The sequence below is a fragment of the Volvox carteri genome, assembly GCF_000143455.1.
Source record: "Volvox carteri f. nagariensis unplaced genomic scaffold VOLCAscaffold_53, whole genome shotgun sequence".
NCBI classification, from domain to species: domain Eukaryota; kingdom Viridiplantae; phylum Chlorophyta; class Chlorophyceae; order Chlamydomonadales; family Volvocaceae; genus Volvox; species Volvox carteri.
In genome coordinates this window covers 272,189-293,631 of record NW_003307596.1, presented here as the reverse complement: position 1 = coordinate 293,631, position 21,443 = coordinate 272,189, and the positions used below count along the sequence as shown (strand labels likewise).

The window sequence follows — 21,443 nt, the reverse complement described above, 5'->3', positions numbered from 1 at the left end:
CCCGTTGGGATAACAGACCCCGCTGCGCCATCTCAAAGCAACTACCCCTCTGCCGCGGCGCCATCCACCGGAAACGGACCCAACCTCACGAGCACTAATACTCTGAGTCGGCCACTCGCGGTCTACAGATTCGTGTTCTTCATAAGCTAAGCCTGACCCGTAGCTTCTAATCCAGCCTGGTCAAACAACAGCGGCGGCGCATCCCTTTCCCGCTATTTTAAAACTGGGTCCGGTCTCTCCCATGCCTTTGATATAACAGAACTTGCGGCGGCTGGCTGTGCCTACAGTCTGACCGCGCGGAGCAATAGCTGGCGTCTGTTACTCACCGCATCGGCCCCCTCCGGGTAACTAGGTGCTCCGCCATTCTGGTGTCCTCCTTCGTCCCGCTGTTGGAGGATGTCCTCCAAGCCTTCTTGGCCTCCGCCGCGCGATTGCTCGCGCTCTGCCATCACTTCGCTGTTACTGGCGACCGATATGCCAGCAACGTCAAATCGCCTTATCTACTTTACTATTGAGCTGGGTCCCGAATACAAAGTAAGTCTCTATTTAAACAATTCAAAATCCCCAACAGACGACGTTCTGACTTGCGCTTGCTTGCACGGTTGACTGGCGAACTAGCGTTGTCTGGATTCAGCGCTTTGTTCCCAGCTAATCTTTGTAACGCACTACCGTATCAGTCACTGTCCTCTGGCCAATTCCGGTCTGCTCCTCCCGCGCCGCACTTGCCGTACTACACTACAGGACGAGGACTTAATCAACATGCAGTACCGAAGAGCGATGAACCCGGTAGTTACGAGATGCGGGTGAACGACCGGCAACACGGGCCGGCAAACAAACGATCGTGCGGTGGCGCGAAGTGCAAAAGCAGTGACGATGGGAAAACAGCTCCAATACGGACCGAGGCAGGATTGAACCATAACTCGATACCATATGAAAGGAACTGGCTCCAGTTGGCGACTGGAGGAAGCATTAGTTCCTAACTTGCCCGATCTGCAGAGCCCGACATCAATCGCTGACTGAGAGACAAGGAAGAGAAGAATACTAAGCTTACAAATAATGGTGTAGGAATGCCTTAAATAGTCTGGCAAAGCCTTGCACGACACAGAGTCGTACCGATCAAAGACAAACCATACGTACTCGGTAACGAACACAAATCCCTTACACAGTGCCTCAATTGCAGTCCAAATATATGGACCTCACAGAACGAATTAATCTATTGCCTGATACTGTTAGACGTCAAATTTTGCAAGCGGTGTGCGGAAACAGCTCTAGTCCGCATACGACGACTCCCCCAGATGCGCGTCCGGTGGCTGTGAATCATGCAAAGGATTTGAGCAGACATGTTGAAGCATTACGCTCAAAGTCTTCTCTTCCGGCACATGGAATCTTGCCGGAAATCCGACTGACGGCAGGCGTCTGCATCGTGGACGACTTCATTCCTCAAAAACATGTCAAGGTACGCATGCATTCTCTCATCTGCTGCGGCCCTTTGGCGTCCCTCCACCGGCCCAAGGGTCGCACCCGACAAGTTGGGGCCGGCACCCACGTTGGGGGCCCCAGGAGCCTTGAATCTCGCCGGCCTCATCACCCGCATGGCCCGCTGCTGCTCGCAACAAATCCCCCACCCGCTCATCCACTCTCGCTTCTTGTCCTTCGAGTTATCACCACCATATGGCGCAGCTCAAGCGAGCTCATCACATAACCGGCACCCAGTTAAAACACCGTACACAAGTAACACACAACCGCATGCACGCTCCCGTCCCTATATACCCTCTGCTCGCAACCCCATCCGCAAAATTCCCGGTCCGCATATCCCCATTTCCACACAGCCCTACAATCCCGCATGCTGCCCAAACGCCGCACGCAGGAGGCGCTAGTATGTGCCCAGCAGGCGCTGTCTGAGGGCGCCCAGCAGGCCGCCATTGGGGGTGCGCTGCCGCTGGCTTCGGCCGGGCGGCAGGTGGACACGGCGGTGGGTCGGTGGTGCGCAGTTCAGCCCCCCCTCTCCCTGCAGGGATGTCCCCACCCTGCTGCTCCTCTCCCTGATGCTTAACAGACGCGTCGTGTTGAGTAATGGTGCTCGCACTTTAGCGGCGCTACGATTGTCGTTGAGACCTCCCCTCCGGGGATGGCGGGAATCTGAGATCATACAGACCGAGATCGGCAAACCCCGCAACACCCCCCAACCCCCGCCCGTAACCGCCATCATCATGATTTATGGCCATCAATCAAAGTCCGCACAGTCCCACATCCCCTTCCAGTACAGCAGTTTGGTGCTCTGGATGTCTGGTGGCAGTTGGCAGTTGGCAGTTGGCTCCATGTCGCCCCCAACCGGCCATCCCACGGGCGGACCTGTCTCCCGCATGCCGCTGTCTCCCAACCCCTCGGCCCCCTCTGCTCCCACCCGCCCCCGCCTGCCTGGCCCACACACCCCTAGTCCCGCGGCGATATCATGCGGTGGCTGCGCCCCTGTGAGGAGGTTTCCTCGGGTAGAGGGCCGCTGGCTGCACTGCTGGAGAGGATGGAGGCGCTGAGGAGCCAGCTGGAGAGACAGGGGTGAGTGGGTAGGGGTGCGGGGGGGGGAGGAGATAAGCGGAGGATTAGGCGACAACGAGAACCCATACATCCTCGCGTTCCCGGCTCTGCGCTATCTGTCTGATCTATCTATCCGTCAGCCTGTCTGTCTGTTTGTCTGTCTGTCCGGCATCGCTTACCGCCGTTTTTGTTCCTGCTCTCCCCACCGACGTTCTCGGACGTTCTTCGGCAGTTCGGCAGTACACTCCACATTGGATTGCTCTCTTCTTCGCGTGAGTCCCCCCTCACCCTCCTCTTCCTCCTCACCCTCCTCTTCCTCCTCACCCTCCTCTTCCTCCTCACCCTCCTCATCCTCCTCACCCTCCTCTTCCTCCTCACCCTCCTCTTCCTCCTCTTCCTCCTCACCCTCCTCACCCTCCTCACCCTCCTCACCCTCCTCTTCCTCCTCACCCTCCTCTTCCTCCTCACCCTCCTCATCCTCCTCACCCTCCTCTTCCTCATCACCCTCCTCTTCCTCCTCTTCCTCCTCACCCTCACGCGTCTCACCCTCCTCACCCGTCTGAACATTGTCCTCAGCTACTCTGTGGGCGGTCGACCCACCTTCCAGCTAGCGAGCTACCCGGGGGGGGGGACCCGCTACGTCCGACATTGCGACGCCTCACTCAGCTGCCCGACACGCACCCTCACAGCCATAGTCTACCTCAACGAACCGTACTGGGAGCCACAGGTCGACGGCGGCTGCCTGACGCTGTACAACGTGCCGTACACGGGGCCTCTCCGCGGCTGCGGCCTGGCGATGGGCGAGCCGGCGACTGTGGTGGCTCCGTTGGGGGGTCGCCTGGTGGTGTTTGAGTCGCACCTTTCCCACGAGGTCCTACCTACGTTCCGGAACAGGTTGTGGGGTTGGTTGGGCAGTTGGTTGGGTTGGTTAGGTGGGGTTTGGGTAGTTTGGTAGGTGGGCAGTTATGAAATTCGGCACGTGTGAGCAGTTTGAAAGTTAGTTGATGTTGCAAGTGCGGTTCTGTGTATGTCCGCCCACAAACATCACAGGGGGATGTCTGCTGCTGATGCTGCTAGTACTACTTTTACGTTTTTGTTACCGCTAGGGCCGCTAGGTTGTTGACGCCGCTTATCCAACGGAACAATCGCTGCGGCTTATTGCTTTCTGTCCTAGCTCCTAGCTCCCTAACGGCATGCCTGAGTTGTAGTTAGGCTTGGCTGCACCCGAACCGCCAGCGGACGTACGTCTGTCGGTATCGTCTTCTGTACGTATGTACGTGCGTAGGTATGAAAACGCACGGGGGCAACATAAGGCCCTGCATCGCTCCTCGTCCTCCCTCCTCATGCACCGCAATCCGCCCTGATGGCAACACAACGCAGTACAACGCAATGCATGGCATTGCACTATGACCGTATCCAGGTACGCGGTAACAGCCTGGTTTCATCAACTACCCCCCCCAACGAGAGCCGCAACCGAGGAGCAGCAGCAACAACCCGTAGCTGCGTCGCCGCCGCCGCGGCCGCCGCTGGCACCGTCATCGCAGGCTGACCAACGGCCTGGGGCTTCGGAGCCAGGCGGCGTGGCACCACTGGGCAGCGATGGCTGCGACACCAGAAGCGGCGGCGGGGGCTGCAGCGGCAGGCCGCACGGGGCTGTCGCGGCGGCACAAGATGACGCTGCTGCTACTGCTACTGCTATCGCTGTTGCGCCGACGACACCGGTAGAGGCGCAGGCGGCTGATCCGGTGATGAAGGGCAGCGAGGAGATGGAGATGACGGCTCCAGAAGAAACAGCAGCTGCGCGCAGTACGGTAGCGGCAATGGAGAAAGAGAAAGAGGTTACCACCGTTACGAATGCTGCTGCTACTGCTACTGCTGCTACTGCTGCTACTACTGCTGCTGCTGCGCTCGTCTTTGTGTCCGTGGCTGCATACCGCGACCCGGAGGGCCCCTGGACGTTGCACAGCTTGTTCAGCCAGGCGGACCATCCGGAGCGAGTGCGGGTGGGCGTCGTGTGGCAGGTGGATGAGATCCAGGGGGGGTTGGGGGTACCTAGGGGGCCGGCAGCACCCCATCAGGGGTTGGGAACACCGACAGAGGGAATGGAAAGAAGGGAGAAAGCTGAGAGGTGAATGATCTCCCCAGCTCCTCCACCTATGCTCTGGCCGTGCAGTGATATGTGCCTCTAGTTGCGACAGACATGCAAACACACGCACAGACACGCGCACACTCCAGCCGCCGGCACTTGCTTCGGTTTAGTTAGTTATTCGTGTACCATCCATTCCTGCTATTTCGTTCGCGCTATTCGGTTCAGGCCAAGAGCTGAAACACACACGTGTCAATCCCTCCTGGGGGGATTACCGCCTTCCACTCGGTGGTACACAGCGTGTCATCTTCGGTGGCGAGCTGGCTGCGTGTCGTGTCATGCCTCCCCCCTTTCTTGTCCCATTTTGGCCCCCTTCCCGGCCTTATCCCTGTCCCGGTCCTCTTCCCACCTTTGCCATCCCTCCGCACCCAGATCGACGCGAACACGGAGTCCTCCTTCGCGGCTGTGGCTGGCTCACGAACACATCCGGACTGGCTGAGCCAGGTGGTGATGTGGGTTGGGGTGGGTCGCAAGGATATATAAAGATGAAGCAGAGCTTGAACTGCATTGTGTGCGTATTTGCTGGGGGGATGATGCAGGCAGTCAGTTCAGGTCAGAAGCCAAGACAAGCCTCCTGCTGCCGAACCCATGCCTCCCTTTGACCGTCCCTCCGTCCCCTCCTGCGTTCGCAACCATACCATGTACAGCTGGTTTTTCGTATTCTACATTGCCGTATCCTGCTTTCCTTCCTCCCCGGGATTGACGCCGGCTTTACCTCTGCAGGTAAGGCAGGTCGTACTGCCGTACCAGGACGCTGAAGGGCCCTGCAAGGCCCGCGCCCTTGCTCAATCGCTGTGGTCAGGGGAGGAGTTCGTACTGCAGCTTGACTCACACATGAGGTACGACATGTGAGATGTGAGACGTGAGGTTCTGCTGGGGGAATAGGAATAGGCTCCAGGGGTAGTGGCCGGGTAGGTAGTTGGGCTGGTTCGTTGGTCGGTCGGTCAGTCTAACTACTACTAAGCATTCCGCTCCCCAATAGCAACGCGGAAGGACCTGGTGGGCCCTCCGGCAACGTCTGCTGGGCTGCAGCAGCAGCAGCTAGGTGAATTTAACAGCGGCACTTAATCGTTTGCTTCTTCCTCCATGGCATGATACCCCCCCCCTGCCCGCCCGCCCGGCCCCAACCGCCGTCAGGATGATTCGCGGCTGGGACACCGCTTGTATACAGCAGCTGGAGGCAGCGGAGAAGATGTCGACCACAGGTGGGACCGTCCTGGTCGCCGCGGGTCGGGGGATAGAGAGGGGGGGTAACGGAGGGAGGGGATGACCTGCAAGGTAATGTGTGTTCCGGGGTTGTTGCGTGCATCTGGGGCAGCGACAGCAGTGGCGGAAGCACCAGCAGCAGCACGTCCTCGTCCCTTACACACCGAGTTGGCGTCGTCCTCCTCCTGCACTCCTCTTCGCCTCCTTCGCCTGCACTCCGTTTCCTGTCTTGCTTGCGACTCTTCTTTCTGTTCTGTTTGTTCGCTCCCTTCTATGCACCCTTCCCAGCTCGTCCCTCCTCCACTTATCATATATATCCCCCACCCCACCCCATTGCCTACCAATCCTTCGACGGCACAAGCACAGGTAAGGCTGTGCTGTCCACCTACCCTTTGGGCTACAGTGGCGCGGGTGCGGCGGCCAGTGTGCCGGACGAGGCCTCCGCACCCGCCACCCTGCTGTGCGCCAACAGCTTTGGACCCGATGGTGGGTGCGTCTATGAAAAACATAGGGTTGCTTTGACCTCGTCCACCCGTTGGATTGTCTCAATATTGTAAATATTTATTGTAATATTATTGTAGATTTACACAGACAACACTGGATTGCCCTGTCCATCACCTGACGCGTAAGATGTACTTTTACTTTCCTCCCGCTGGGTAATCTACGGCATAAGGGTGCTGCGCCTTGTCCTTCATGGACATAGCCAGAACGCGGAGACAAAGCAAACCAGTACGCCTCGCCGTCTTTATTCGAGGTTTGGGGAGTGTCAACCAACAACTAACCAACCAACCTTACAAACTTCTTACTATCCCATTGTACTGCACACACGTCAGGCTTCCTACGTACCATGGGTAGGGTCCTTCGACAGCGACCGGCCGCGCCGCTTCCCACTTACTTTTGGGCCGCTGGACTTAGCTTTACCCGGGCTCGGTGGCTGCAGGTGAGGCAGTGGAGGATTGACCCGTGGGCCGTCCTCCTTTCTTCTCACTTAGCAGGTTTCCCACGACACGATGCGGTGCTTTTCTTCCCTGGACTCTTTTTATCCATCCACTCCAATGTTTAAACCGAGGTTACGTCCTCCTCTCACTTCGAGTGTCTGTCTACGTGTGTGTGTGTACGCCTTGGGAATACCCCATAAACCATCCCCCGATGTACCGTTCCGCGCACCAAAATGGGTTCGGCCACCATCGCCCCTCTCACCCAACACTTCGACGGCATATGCTCCGTTTCGCCGCGCAACTTCCTCGACTACAGGAGGTGCCGTACTGTCTGCACCTGCCGCACCTGTTTTTCGGCGAGGAGTCCTACATGCTGGCCCGTATGTGGACCCGGGGCTGGGACGTGTTCGCTCCAGCTGTACCGCTGGCGTTCCACCAGTGGGAGAGGTCAGCCCGTCAACACACATATCAACGAGACTTGATGGGGGGCAGGGGGCAAGTGTCGAAAGGCCGTCAACAGGGCCAGGGCCAGGGAACGGAGGCGCGGGAACGGCACGAGCAGGAGGAGAAGGGAGAACAAGTGGAGCAGGTGCAGGCGGGTGGTGCAGTCTTGGGTTCGGCAAGGAGTGATAGGGAGAGTGAAAGCGGCGAGGACTGGGTTGTGACGGCAGGTGCACCGGGAAACGGCACAGCGGCCGCTACGACTGCAGCTTGCCCTCGGCTTTTGGCTGCCACATCCGAGGCGGCTGCCGCAGCAGCACGTCAGCGTAGCCAGTCCCGTGTGTTGTACGTGCTGCGGTCCGGCGCCAAGGCCTCGCCTACTGCTGCCGCTTCGGCATTGGCGGCGGATGCCTTAGTGGGAGTGGCCGATGGCACCACCCTTCATGGGGTAGGGTTAAAAGCTTTTGACGTGGCCGCGGCGATAGCAAGCAGCGGTCGGAGGGATGTGGGAGGCGAGGGCGATAGCAAGGATGGGTGGGCGGTGGGGCAGGTGTGGGGCTTGGGGACGGAGCGGTCGCTTGCAGAGCTGGCGGAGGCTAGTGGAGTGGATTATACTGCTAGGGTTGTGTCGGCACGTGCAAAATGGGGTGGCTTATCGGAGAGCGCGTTCCAGGCATGAAGAGGCGATGATGACTTTGCCGTAAAACATGTGGGACTTATCGTATTTCTCCGCGCGTTCACGAAGGTACCTTACTAATCCAGCGGGCTTGTCAGCGTCTAAAAAGGTCAGGATTTGCTGCCGGCCGCGGAAGACTGCTGGCCGGTATGTTGTATGCGGCCGCGCCGCCACATGCGACCTTGCTGATAAGGCAGCAGCGAGAAACGTGTGTACAAACGTATACTATTTTTGCCAGCATGTGGTGGTTCTCTCCTTCCCCTTATCTTGCGGGGTTCCCTCCCCTGCGTGAGCGCCTCCAGCGACTGGACAATTGAGAAAGGCGGTACAGGGAAACGGCATCCTGGTGTAGTCTTAATGACGGCACCTAGAACGATAAAAGTTTGGTACCAACCCGACCGTTACTGCACATTGGATTCACCTTTCCACAAAACAGAACAGCACAACACAGTTCCCGAATCTGAACGCAACGTTTTATCAAGCAGTCAAGGCAAGGCAAGGCCTGTTCTCCTGCGTGTTACATCTGTGAAGTTACTTGCAAGTTGCTCTCTTCGGTACGTTCACCGTCGGGCTCCCAGGACGGGTACCGGCACTCTCCACCATGGATAGAAAACACACACGGCGCTAACAGGGTAGTCCTACTGTACCAGCTTACGGGCCGTCTTCCTCAGGTGTCTGAGTCGGTCCATGCCGCTTCTCCCTGCGCTGCACTGAACAACATGGCCGAGCAGGGGGTGCGACCGTGCCCCAACCGGCCTTTCGCACTATAGAGCCGCTGCGCCTCACCACCGCAACCACGACCTATATAGCAGAGCCTATTGCCTTCTGACTAACCCGAAGCGCATCCCGCCAGCTGAGAACGTTCACTCTGTTCGCAGCTCAGTAATGTGTGTGCTTCCACTTGATAAGCTTCTCGATGACATCCTTGGGGACGTCCACCTTAGCAAGTATCTGCTTCAACGCCGACATCTCCGCGGCCTTAACGCCCTCCGCTGCGTGCTTGTCCGCAATGTCCGACTGCTCCTTGACCTGCAATCACGATAGCCGAAGTCAACTCACGCAGCCTAGTGCGCAGCGCCAACGCGTGTCGTGAATTGTTCCGACATCGGCCCAAAGACCGGTGCACGTATTGCAAATGAAGCAAAGCATACAAGCGATAAAATACATGCCGCTTTCCCAGGTTGCGCATGGCGACGGGCTGATCGCGTTGTAGTTTCGCCACAACCCATACAAACCAGCAATAATTGTATTCAAACATTTCCTACTGTTAAAGTTGCTTCAAAGAGCCACGCCTCAGTACCTTGACGAGAAGCTTTGCCATGAGACGCTGGTCCTCTTTGGTGAAGTAGAGGTCTTCAATCGCTTTCTCACCCTCAGCAAACTTGGTGCCCTCCAACGCCATGCCGCGCGAGAGGGCCGGTGGCCGCACCGCTAGCCGGCTGACGTTCTGAGCGACACAACGAAGCATTTTCAGCACTTCGTCCTCACAAAATGTAGCCTACAAAAATCAGTTCAAATGCTGTGAGCAACTGAGGATATGCGGTTGACCTGTTTCTCTACTGCATTGCGACAGGTTGCGATGCGACAGTTATAATGGTCGTCAATGAGGGATCCCGGAACATCCCATGAAATGTACCTAAAGTTACACAACGCTAACCACCGTACTCTTTGCCACCGGTCCTCATACTTTTGTATTTGCCAAATGTTGCCTTGCAGTGCGCCGGCGTCGCAATCCCCCAAGTCCGCAAGCTGTCCGCAAGCAATAACAACAGATTGTTGCTGGTCTCACAAAACACTAGCATTATACCATAAACCGAATACATCGCAACACAATTCGTTGCATTTCAGGGCGTCAGCGCACAGGACATACGCAGCGACCCTTGGTTCGCCCTGCGGCTTGGTATTTTGGTAGTTCCTTTTGTATGGAACACCAGGCAGGTTTTTGAGGAGATAAGCTTCGAGCTAAGTCGGCCATGACGCACCAAACGGTGACTACGTGCGTGCCCACTGAATACGGAAAAAGGCTGGGATCTTGCTAATTTTCAATAACGCACCATGAATTCCGCTCTGACGTTCCAATCCTTGCAATTTTACTGGGCCTGAACAAATCCTTTACTCCTCGTCGCCTGCAAAAGGCCATCAACAAACCTGTAATCCACTGTACTCTTGGCAATCTATCCTCCATTTTATGTGAACCTTCTTTTGAGTTTCTACGTTGTAGCATACTGATTGACTCTAGGTGGGCGGGCAATGGTACGGCTTATATACTGCTGACTGACATCGTTTAAACGCAGTATACATCGTTACTAAAGGTTATACATTTTGTGGCAGTCTACGTGTGTGAGAGAATACGTGAGAACATTATAGTGAGCCAAACAATTGAACTCGATCATTGAGTGGCCCAACCAGTCAGCAAGAGCGCATTGTTCGACCTTTTTAGTTTCTCATCAGAGATTGTCCCTATTGGTCTAGACCCACGAGCTAGGCACGGGCACTAAAGCACCACTCTTTCTGTCTGACACACTTTTGAACAATAAAGAGTCGCTTGCTGGAGGACTTTTGATAACGTTTTCCAGTTGAGGCCCAGTGATGGGCCGCTTGCGTGTGGCCTCCCGCGTGGGCCGGGATGTGCGGGCGACAAGAAGCTCATTTCGCGATAGGTCGCGCTCCAACTCACCATCACGCTGCACACAGTCGACGCTGCGCGTCATCTTCAACAGATTAGTATCATACCGGGTCTACGCGCTGCTTGGCGCCACCTTGCTGGTGCTGCTGTGTCTGACATGGCCGCGCGCCGGGGACCACCTGACGGCACGACCCAAGCACATCGTCGACGACCTGCGCAACACGGAGGGTTGGAAGGGAAATGACGGATCTGCCAATAATGAAAACTCTCACAGGAAGAACTTGGAACACACGTCCGCGTCGACACCGGGGCTGCCGACGCCCTCCCTAGCCAGACGTGTTCGCGAAGAATTCGTGCACCTGGAGCAGGACCTGCAGCGCATCTTAAAGAACCGCTTCTCGCCGTCACGCGATGATCTAGCGCAGCTTTTGCAGACCCTGCCGCCTAAATCGCAGACCCTCCGTTTCAAGGTGTGCAACGGGTTCGCCAACCAGCGTCTCTCCATTGTGTACGGTGTACTGCTGGCGCAGCGGCTTGGGCGTACCCCCGTACTGCCGGTACTATTACGTGACGGCATTCAGCGCACCGATGCCACCGTCATCGCGCACGGTGCTAACAAGGTACCGTTTGAGGATGTGTACGATTTGACGTTCTTCCTGTACGAGCTGGCCAAGGCCGGAATCCGCATACTGGAGCCGCACGGTGCGTCGCGGCGGATGGGGAATGGGTTGTCTTAAGGTGGTTGCGGGGCCTGTCCAGACCACTTGATCCCGATCTGGGTCAGGGTCGGGTGCCTGATCATGGATTGCGATGTGGGTCACCACACAATCACCTGGCCGTGACTCGGTTGGAGTTGGGATTCCCCCTCTCTCCTTACCTTTAGAGAGTGGGTGGTTATCCGCCCGAGGATTGCGACCATGCCAGAGGGAGGACCTGCCCCCTCGTTCATGGGTGGCTATCCAACCCGCGCCGGGTGGCCACGACGGTGTGAACCCAAAGCAGCAGCCGGGCAGCTTAGATGCCTATTTAAGCTTTAGCGGGGCCCTCCATCCACACCAACTGCAGCTGCAGCTCCCACACCTACCCGCCCAGAAAGTCCGTGCAGCTTAGTAAGGCCCCTACCTATCCGATGGGTAAACGGCATCAGCAGGCACTTGCTAGGCACCTGGACAAGCCAGGATGTCTAGTTGCTTTTTGCACACATTAGCGTGCGGGGCCTACAGGACCCTGTCTGCAAAGGGTTCCGCAGCCACACTCCCACCCGCAAAGGTTCCGCAGCCACACTCCCACCTGGAGGGGAACTTTACGTTGCGATTAAAAGCTGCTGAGTGCGGCACTCGTGCGACTGCGAGCGTGCGTTGTTTAGCGGGCGCGGATGTATATCTACACACCATCGTTGCATGAGTGGGTGTTTACTGCTTACCTGCTTCCTGTCTGTAGCGGCAGCAGGTAGATACACTGCACATATTCACTTGTGTCAGGCAGCAGGCAGGTATCGTCGGCAGGTTGCCAAAGCAGGGAGCACTGGGAGAGCAGGGCGCGATGTGGGTCTGGATCAGTCGTCGATACCGGGGTTGCAGAGCCCCAGTGGCAGGGCAAGGCGCCGCTCCCGCCGCTGGTGGTGGCTGCATCGCCTACCAGGCCATTTAAACCATTTACACAATCCCCCTCGTATTGTAGTGCTCGCATGAGCCCCTATGTTAGTTTGAGCGTCGATACATGCGATAAACCAGCCAGTCGCTGGTGGTTGGATTAGCTATCGCCATCTCCATCTGGCCATTGGTCTTCCTGTGTGCATGCTGTCTGCGTATTATGCGCCTGCGATAGCTGATGGGTCGCATTTTTGGCTGCACCCTTTGCCCACTTGGACTTCTGCATCACTTGACTTTCCATCAGGTTCGTGTTTCCATCTCCCCTCCCATGTCCCAACGTCTGTGTTGCTTGCCCTGACCCTAACATCTCCTTCCCCACGACACACAGCTCGCAGTTATAATTTCCACTTCTTGCATAAAAGTCCTCCCCTTCTCCTCCATCCCTCCCGCACACCCACACCCTCACCCATACACCTGCCTCAGAGGTTCCGCGGCCCAGCGCCTACACGGAGGTGGCCCTGAGCTCCGTGGGCGCAAATGTGTCAGGTGCCCTGTCCACCACGTACGGCCACCTGCAGCACCTCTCCATAGACTGTCCGCTGTTCAAGATGACGCCTGGGGAGATGAATCAGCGGCAGGATGAGCCTGTCATATGGGGCGTGTTGGATGCCTTGAGGCCGGCTTCACAGGTAGGTGGGCGAATGGGTGGGGTAGGGGTGGATGGATGGAATCCTGTCCAGAATACAAAACTGGGAGGCCGGGTGGCTGGCTGGCTGGCTGGCCGGGTGTCAAACACCTTCGACAAACGATAGCTATGGACCATAGATAGTCCACTGCCGACGTCCCAAGCAAACGAAGGGCTTTTAAAAAATGCGCCTGGTGGCAAAGCGCTGTTGGTCTCATTGCAGACAGACTCAGACAAAGCAGGCAGACACAATGACAGGCAGGCAGCCAGGAGATGCCCATGGAAGCCTCCCCAGCCGCCGCCAGCCAGGCAAGCATTGACGCCCAAACATGTGGTGGTTTCTCGGCACAAGGCGTAGGCAGTAACGGCGCAGTGCACATGCATGCGTGCGTACGGCCCAACACCCCCCGATTAAGTCCTCTCTCAGGCTTGCCCGGTGTAAAATCCCCCCACCGCCCCTCCCTCGCGGTATGTTAGCCCCATCGTCCTCTACTGCCTCGACCTGCCAGGAAATACCCTACCAGTCCGCCCCTTGCCTCTGTGTGCTCCTCCTCGCGCACAGCTCTCTACGCCTGCCTTGAGGCCGTTTCCCTCTACTGTCAGAGTCCTCTGGTCTCCTTTCCCTATTCCCTCTTTGTGCCCTGTTCCCATTCATCCTCCATTGATATTTGCATCTTGCAAATGACTGATGGACTCCCCGTGGGTACTCTTACAATTTTTTGAATGATCACCCTCACTCCCCTCGCAGCCGTACGCGTATGTGGACAGCATGCAGCGGGGCATCAAGCACTTGGGCGCGGTGAAGGGCAAGGCGGCCACCAAGTACAACTTCCTGCACCTGCGACTTGAGAACGACTGGGTGGAGCACTGCAAGTGAGAACATTACTTAGAAGGACGGAACAGAACAGAGCAACGCGGCTATCGTGCCTCCCCTCCATGGTGTTGATTCCCCCCTCCCCTTCCTCCTCCTCGAGGAAGTTGGGGGCCCCTTTGCCCAGAGGCAGCTAGGCTCAGGGCGCAATTGCTGCTGGGCGCAGGGTTGTTGGGTGGGAAGAAAAGATTTGCCTAAAGCTCGTCCCCCGTCTCACTGCCCCGCCCTGTCTTGCCCTCCTCTCCCAACCCATCCGTCAAAACCTGCCCATCAGGCGGTGGACCAGCATTCCCGACGGCGTTGTTCGTGACAACTGCTACAACAACACGGAGACCATCGATGTGCAGCTGCGGCTGTTCGCATTCAGCCCCGATGTGCCGCTCTACGTGGCGTCATACTGGAACGATGTGGAGCCGGAGCGGGCAAAGAAGGTGGGGGACATGGCGCGGAGGGAATGGTGGGGATCAGCCCGTTTTGGGTCCATGATGCCTCGGGCGGGTGGCTGGGTGGGGTGTCAGCGGTCGGTGACGGGCTGTTCGACGGGGGGTTGCTCGTGATGCCAACGTGTACATGTATGCGTGCCTTCCCCCCTGCGTGAACTCGTCCCTCCGCCCATGCATCTCTCTCACCCTACCTACCTGTCTACCTCTTCAGGTAATTAGCAGGTTAGTGGATGCGGGCTACCGGGTCATCACCTCCAACGACGTCTTCCCGGAGGCTATGAGGAACGCAGACAGGGAGATAAAGGCATTGGTGGAGTACTATGTGGGCTTCGGAGCGAGCAGGTATCCCGAACAGCCGGAGGATTTGGGGGGAACGGAGGGGAAGATGTTCCCGCTTGGTGGGGGGAGAGGGGGAGGTGCGAGGCGAGAGAGGCTGCTGTGGCATTAGGGAAGGAGCGGGGGCGGGGAGGAGGGCTGCAGAGAAGTGCAGGAGGTCACGCGTTTGCATCTTGACGCGTCGTCATCGTCGTCGTCAGGGTTTGCTTGGGCTCTTAAAACATCATCTTGACTTAGTCGCGTATCTGGCTTCGGCTGTTTTTCCCTGTCCTACCGCGTCTGACCGCTCTTCCCTCGGTCAAAGTGCTCGTGCGTCCTCCGCGTCATTTCCTCCTTTCGGCTGAATTCACCAACATACATGCACGTACATGCACATACATACCAACATACATACCAAACATACATGCATGCACACACGCACGCCTCTCCATCCCTCCACAGGTTCATTGGCAACAGTGTGTCCACGTTTGCGGCTCTGGCCCTCCTGGAGCGGAGACATCGGGACCTCTGGGCCGCCTATTACAACGGGGGGAACATACCGGTGGCGCCGTACTTGCCTGTACACAAGCTACCTTGGGTTTTCACGTACAACAGCTGGAGCGGCAAGTACGACTACATGCTCAAGGCTGCGGTCAGGTGGGGGCCTTGCAGGGGCCCCGGGGCACGGAGGGATACACCACTCCAGGGTTGAACGATAATGGGCTGGTTTGCATGTCTGACATAGCCTTTTATAAAAAAGACATTAGCGCGAGAGCTGAAGCTGTGGTTCAAGTTGAGGTCAAGCTAAAACTCCCACACAAAAAGCAGATACACAAAATTAAAACATTCAAACAGCAAAAAGGTAAAGAACAATGCAACGCCTCGGTGCGCACGCAGGTCCGCGGCGCACTTTGACTCGTTGAAGCCGTACTGCATCTTTGACGGCAACACCAGCTCCCTCATCGGTCGCTGGTTGGTTGACAATAATGTGACTCTGATCCGCCACGTTCCCAGCTGGCGGGAGGAGCTGCTCAAGAAGGCCGAGTCCAGGATGAAGGTGGGTGGGGATGAAATGTGCATGCATGTGTGTGTATGCTAGGCGTGGGGAGAGCGTGTGGGGTTTAAAGTGTGCTTGTTAATTATTTGGAGGAGGTGGGCCGTACCAGTTACCGCACAGGCGGACATTGCGCCTTCAGAGTTGTGGCTGCCAGACGGCGTGTGGGCGTTGGGGTCTTTTTCGGAAGCAGCCCGCTTATTTAAGGGGAAGAAGGGAAATGGCGTCTGACGTTGGGCTTGAAGAGGAAGGAAAAAAAGAAACCCGGTACCCCGGTCGCCTTGTGAACCCCTAGGGGTCCTTCGGGGACATGATTGGGGGTGACGGGGGACATTATTGTTGCGGTATCCGGAAAACTGCGGAAGCCTTGAGGACGGCTGCTGGCGCGACTCTTGAGCTTCTGACTCCCGCAACGTCCGCCCCGCCCCGGCCCCGCCTAAACTTTGGATGTTGAGCCCCTTCCCTCCCTCCCTCCCTTCCTTCCCTCCCTCCCTCCATTGTCGTCTCTGCCTCATCATTTTCGCCATTTGAGAACAATTCGTTTGTCTTATGTCGCGGTCTTTTTCCTTTCTTTCACCCTCCTCCCCGTTCTCCCCCTCCCCGCCCCTCTTCTCCTAACAGGACAACGTGCAGCATTCCCACCTGTACAAGAACCCCGACATGCTGGTGTCCACATTCCAAAGAGTGGATCTGCCTGTCGTACCCATCCTGGACCAGTACACGTACGTGCTGTACACGGATGCTGACGTGTACTTTAGGAGGCCCATTCATCTGGACGACTTTGGTGGGTGTGGTGCCTGGGTGCGCGAAGCTCAAGGTGTAAATAAGCACCATGTACAAATATGCATTGGTGTACACCTCCCCTTGCGATAGCGCCTGCATCACCTCCTGCGGCCGCCACCTCCCGTGAAGGGATCCTCGTGCCCAGATCTTCCTGCTCTCATTCTCCCAACCGTCATCCCCGCCGCATCCCAACTCGTCCTAACGCACATACCCTGCTTATTGTCTTTGCACATGATTCCTCCTCTTCCTCTGATCTGCAGGCCTGCCGCTGCCCCGCTCCGTGTCCATGTCGTACGAGTTTTACAAGATGTTCCCGTACAACGCTGGCATTATCATGGCCAACTTGCCCACCATGCGCCGCAATTACAAGGCCTTCCTCGCCATGATGCTGGACAACGATGACGGGCTCTACTACCCCAACTACGGACCTGCGGATCAGGGCATCATCAACAAGGTACTGACATATCACCACCGCACTGCGGTGTACGATTAGCTTGTTTTAGGTATCCATTGCGCACAACTACACATGACTGAAGTCAAATGCACGTCTTTAATAACAGAAGAAAACACCAGAAGGAAGGTTTCGACTGCCGTTAATGCCTTTTCGTACCTTACATTTTTGGTGGTGGGTGTCTTCCTGTGAATCTTACTTTTCACAGAATGCAGCCCACGGAGTTATGGTGGTGGTTGCTTTTCCTTAATTTGCTTTCGCAACAACAACTATAAGGTTATATGTAGCATCGCAGAGGAGTGCGCACCTCAGAGGCAGACCCCCGTAACGGCGCCATATGCTTTGCCCCGTGTTACAACAGCCGTACTTCGTACTGTCGTACCACTGCCCCAGTGAGGGTATGTCTTTGTCACTGCTGCGCGCCTGAGGGGGAAGTGGGGAAGGACTGCGGGAAGGGAGGCGGGTTCGTGAGCGAAGGTGTGGTTGTACAATATCAGGGGGGCATCAAAGCTTGATTGATGGCGCTTCAGAGCGTCCAAAGAGCGCCTTCCGTTGGAGGTGTGAAAAGCCTCCGGCGCCTCGGCGCTCGTCCATGCGGCAAGGCCGGCGCCACATCTGTTGTAGCCCTCGTCCCGCACGTTTCCACAACGGAGTTCCCCCCTGCAGCTGCCTGGGTGGGCGGCTCTCCGTGTAACGGGGAGGACGGGGGAGAGCTGTGTGAGCCTCTTTGCTGTCCTCCCCCCACCTTCCGATAGCCCTTCTGCGACTGCTTTGGCCAGGCAGGCTGTGTGATGGCGGCATGGCGTGTGTACCTTGTCCCGGCAGCGGCATATTGACGGGGCCGTGTGTGCACCCACATGCGTCTGTGCATGCCTGCACGTCCGGGGATGCGGCGGGGCGAATGACGGAGGAGCTGCGCTTCTGGCTATCTCGCATGCAAATCCAACTCCTTCGCTGCTTAAATCAACACTTATACTTGGTTGGGAGCGCGTTCGCCAATCAGTCTATGTTTTTTCCCCAAAAACTTCCCTACCTTGCGCCGGACCGTAACACACAAACAGCCAAACACACCTGTTCCTTAGTGCTCGTTACGTTTACCACCACCTAGTGCCTGCTACCAGCCTCCAACCCCCAACCGCCAATACATCCTCGTCCCCCCGACCGCCTTGCAGTTTTACGAGCACGACCTGCGCAGCCAGATGTTGAACCAAGCCTTCAACACGAAGCCGTACAACGACTTTGATCCCAACTCCTTCCTGGTCCATTTTCACGGCCCCAAGCCCCATGAGTATCTGAGCTTCGTGGAAACCGGCAAATGCGACTTCTACTCCGTCTGCGAGCAGGGCTTCCTGAAGTGAGTGTGCAGCAACAGCAACAGCACGTGTGTGCCCAGCTTGAGGGGTTGGGTTGGGATGGAATGGGTTTTGCGAGAAAGCCGGGGGAAGGTCTTCGTACGATTTCGGCCCAATCTTTACCCGTGCGCCTTTTCCCCTGGATTGCCAGGTCCCCGCAACCCCGTTCCTCTCGATGTTTACACCCGCCAAGACGCCTTCTTTTTAACCCCCTGCCTCACCTCAGCTCCGCCGCGTTCTTCCCAGACGTGTCTCCCTTCCACCCTCCCTGGCTCTTCCTATCCACCCTTATTCCCCTTCTGGGATTCATTTCCGAGGAATCTCGTCGTTTGCGCGCTCTTATGAGTAACTTGTCTGGTTTCGGATGCATTTCCCCCTTCATCCCTAAACCCATTCCCGCTTCCCTCACCTCTCCACGCCGCGAATCAGGTCACTTTGTCAGTACGTGCAGGAGTGGCAGGTGTACATCCCCGAGGAAACCAACATGATGCGCCTCGGGGATTCCTGCACCTGGCTCACCAACCCCACCATCATGGCCGTCTTCCAGAAGAAGACCGGCCTGCTGGCGCAGAACCAGGCGGTGCCTGATGACAAGCGCCTGGAGTTTACACAGAAGCAACGGTTGTAAGTGTAAACCAAGGGCACCTGGGTGCAGAGCTGGCCGCCAGAAGGGAGCTATGCTGTGGTTCCGATGGCTACGGCGGCAGCGGCCAGCAGACTTTGCAGGGATGAGCGAATGGATCCAGACCCTGCATCTGGAGAGGTGTTGCTGTTGTTCCATGTGGGGGTGGGCGGTTTGCGCTTAGTATGTGTGTTGCCGATGTAAGGGCCCTTGGCGGGGACTACGAATGGCGGTGGCAGCAGCGGCGGACATCCCGCTAGCACAGCTCTGCAATTCTGGTACAGTGACTTCCAGTGACCTTACAAATGGTTATAATGCTCGATTTACGTTGGCTCTACTGCGGGGACTTTGCTCTGCGGGGAGCTTGCTGCAGAGCGAGGAGGGTAGGGGACTTCGGACATAACGCAGCATACCTGGAGGTTATAGAAACGCGCGGCAGGCGGCATGTTGGGCTTTATTGGGCTTTAGATAAATATAATAACATGGCGCGCGAGAGCAAGAGGCGGAGAGGAGTACCGAGGCCCCAAGCGCAGCGGAGTGAGAAAACGGCGGATGCACAATATTTGTGCGTGTGGGTGGGTGTATAGGTTAGGGGAGGGGAGGCCGCGTGCGTCTTCTATCGTCCTTTAGACATGTGTTTCCTTAAGATCGGGGGGGGGGTCTTAGCTTTGTCCCAGCCCACGGCTTCTATCTACGCGAAGACCACAAGTGGTTACTCTTCTCTGCGCGACCGCATCTGGATGTTGGCAGGGCGTTGAGCATCAGCATTATCACCGTCACCATCATATGCTGCACCGCAGCCTGCAAGAGGCTGGTCATGCAGCTTGCATGCAAGCGGCAGGTGCGTTCTCCCTCTGCCCGACTTGTCCTCCATCCTGGTTATGCACCTGCATAGGAAGCCCGTGTGCACTTTGGGAAAACCATCGAAGAGGAATAGAGTAATGCAGGGCTGGTGTCAGGGCCGCGTGCGTAAGTTAGCGTGCGGAGGGAGGGGGTTACAGGGCAGGCAGGTTGGTGAGGGAGAGGGGCCCTTTTGACGCTGTGGTAGCACAGCTGGTCTAGTGCCGTACATGCGCAGCATATAGGCCGCAAGGCTGTTCAGCCATGGTTTTCTCGGGGCTCCTGGGGCGCTGGTAAGGTTGCTTTTTGCCGGGCCCATAACCGCCGGTTAGGTCGTGTTGGGTCGAATGAGCTGGCGGCTGTGTAGGTGAGCATGTGGGTTCTTTCTAGGGTGTTCCATGAGAAGATTTTGCTTAAGTTAATGGAGAAGGGAGAGAGAGAGGCGGTTCTGACAGGGGAGCATGTCAGATGCCAACCAGGCATTCCATGCCTTTTGCGTGTGCACGTGCAAACCGTTCCGTGCTCATTGTACGATCGTGATGGCAGTGCATTGCGACTGGTTACGTAGGATGAGTTTGGTGACGGCGCGCGCGTACGTATATTTAAGTGCTATGCAGCCATAATGTTACGGGATATGAACGGGGCGGGATATGAACGCGTAGGGAAGTATGCGCGTTTTTGCTTACGCGGGCATTTCGGGCCTATGGACACGAACACCCGCATCTGGGATATAGGGGTCTGGCATGTGCCCGTCTGTGCCGGTCCCGGGGTACGACACCTGGGGCGTCGTGTTTGGATGGATGGGTATATTGCTGCACGCGAACCCTCGGCGTTCTTGGAACTGAGACTTGATGTGGCCCTGGGAAGGAGGAGAGGACCAGAACAATTGCTTTACCGGACCGTGGACCAACGACCTCCAGTATTCCAACGACGTCCAGTTTGCGTGTTTGCCAGGTCCTCGGCGATTCGTGACTCTTGCTTTTCCATGCGAATGTAGCCCAACGCAAGGGAAGTCCGACCGGCCGTACTACACCCGGGTTGAAGTTCGAAATAGCGCTGCTTCTGCAGCCATTCAGAGCTCGCTGCGGGTCTGGTGGGGCGGGGTCTCGGTAGCTTTTCCTTGTCCCTTTTCATCTTCGGACGTACATGTCTCCTTTTTTGGCGTTGTAGTAATCTGTGTGCGTGTATCGAGCTTTATGCTTTGCCAGGTCTTGTGCTTCGTGAGTGCGGGTTCTCGTGCTTTCTCTTTCTGCGTAATCTATAGGAGCTTCTGGTTTGGAGGTCGGGAATGGAAAGGAACATGCAGCCTGACTGGCGATGGAAGAACTGAATGCGTGCAGGGGGCAATGCGGAGGGCCGCAGGTAAGTGGAGAGCAAGGGGCGGAGGGTATAGTAGGGACCTCCAGTACAGTAGTGAAAGGTGAAACAGTGCCGCTCCGTAGGCAACGGAGTTTGCAGTGGTCTGCGTGCGCCAATTGCGTTCCGTAGGCTGTAGGTGTATCATTCTTTTCCCACACGCTATTAAGACGTGCATTGGGAAGGCTGCTTTAGTGCAGTCGTGCATTTTTCAGGGTTTGCTAATCATAGCTTTCTTGTCTTTCTTGTCTGAGGGGTCAGGCGGCTTGTGCGATAGCGTTCGGCTTCGGTGATTGTGATGTGTATGTGACCGGTGAGGTCTCCCCGCTCTTTGTCACCTTGAGATTGTTATCAAGTTAAAAACCGCAATGCCTGGCTGGGTTCAAACTATGCATTGTCTCAATTTATGTGGGTCTCGAGTGCAGGGCAAGCAGCTGACGGTTGCGATGAAAGCCGACACTAAAGCAAGTCATACCTCGATCACAGTTGGAATGACAGTTCGTCGTGCGGT

General features: G+C 56.8%; 3 protein-coding genes across 3 annotated transcripts; 2 read left to right on the top strand and 1 right to left on the bottom strand.

The window, feature by feature from the left end:
• Window positions 1-1,189: 1,189 nt before the first annotated feature.
• Window positions 1,190-7,945, top strand: VOLCADRAFT_96541 (uncharacterized protein; the record flags this gene model as incomplete). The annotated part of the gene is made up of 12 exons (XM_002955610.1): window positions 1,190-1,456; window positions 1,868-1,972; window positions 2,438-2,556; window positions 3,112-3,467; window positions 3,916-3,955; window positions 4,502-4,556; window positions 5,054-5,143; window positions 5,405-5,520; window positions 5,819-5,886; window positions 6,254-6,373; window positions 6,721-6,827; window positions 7,142-7,945. The coding sequence occupies 12 exons, from the start codon at window positions 1,190-1,192 to the stop codon at window positions 7,943-7,945; spliced, it is 2,247 nt and encodes a 748-aa protein (XP_002955656.1).
• Window positions 7,946-8,284: 339 nt separating this feature from the next.
• nipA (NaCl-inducible protein nipa) lies at window positions 8,285-10,133 on the bottom strand. Its single transcript, XM_002955565.1, has 3 exons — window positions 9,997-10,133; window positions 9,243-9,440; window positions 8,285-8,971 (listed from the first exon to the last, which is right to left on the bottom strand). Exons 1-3 carry the CDS (start codon window positions 9,997-9,999, stop codon window positions 8,822-8,824), a joined length of 351 nt encoding a protein of 116 aa, XP_002955611.1. The 5' UTR covers window positions 10,000-10,133; the 3' UTR covers window positions 8,285-8,821.
• Window positions 10,134-10,531: 398 nt separating this feature from the next.
• On the top strand, window positions 10,532-19,785 carry VOLCADRAFT_106875 (uncharacterized protein; the record flags this gene model as incomplete). Its single annotated transcript, XM_002955609.1, has 14 exons — window positions 10,532-11,270; window positions 12,644-12,853; window positions 13,408-13,544; window positions 13,594-13,718; window positions 13,991-14,147; window positions 14,371-14,501; window positions 14,937-15,131; window positions 15,372-15,531; window positions 16,150-16,312; window positions 16,572-16,765; window positions 17,935-18,116; window positions 18,544-18,738; window positions 19,487-19,577; window positions 19,632-19,785. The coding sequence occupies 14 exons, from the start codon at window positions 10,532-10,534 to the stop codon at window positions 19,671-19,673; spliced, it is 2,721 nt and encodes a 906-aa protein (XP_002955655.1). The 3' UTR covers window positions 19,674-19,785.
• Window positions 19,786-21,443: the final 1,658 nt, after the last annotated feature.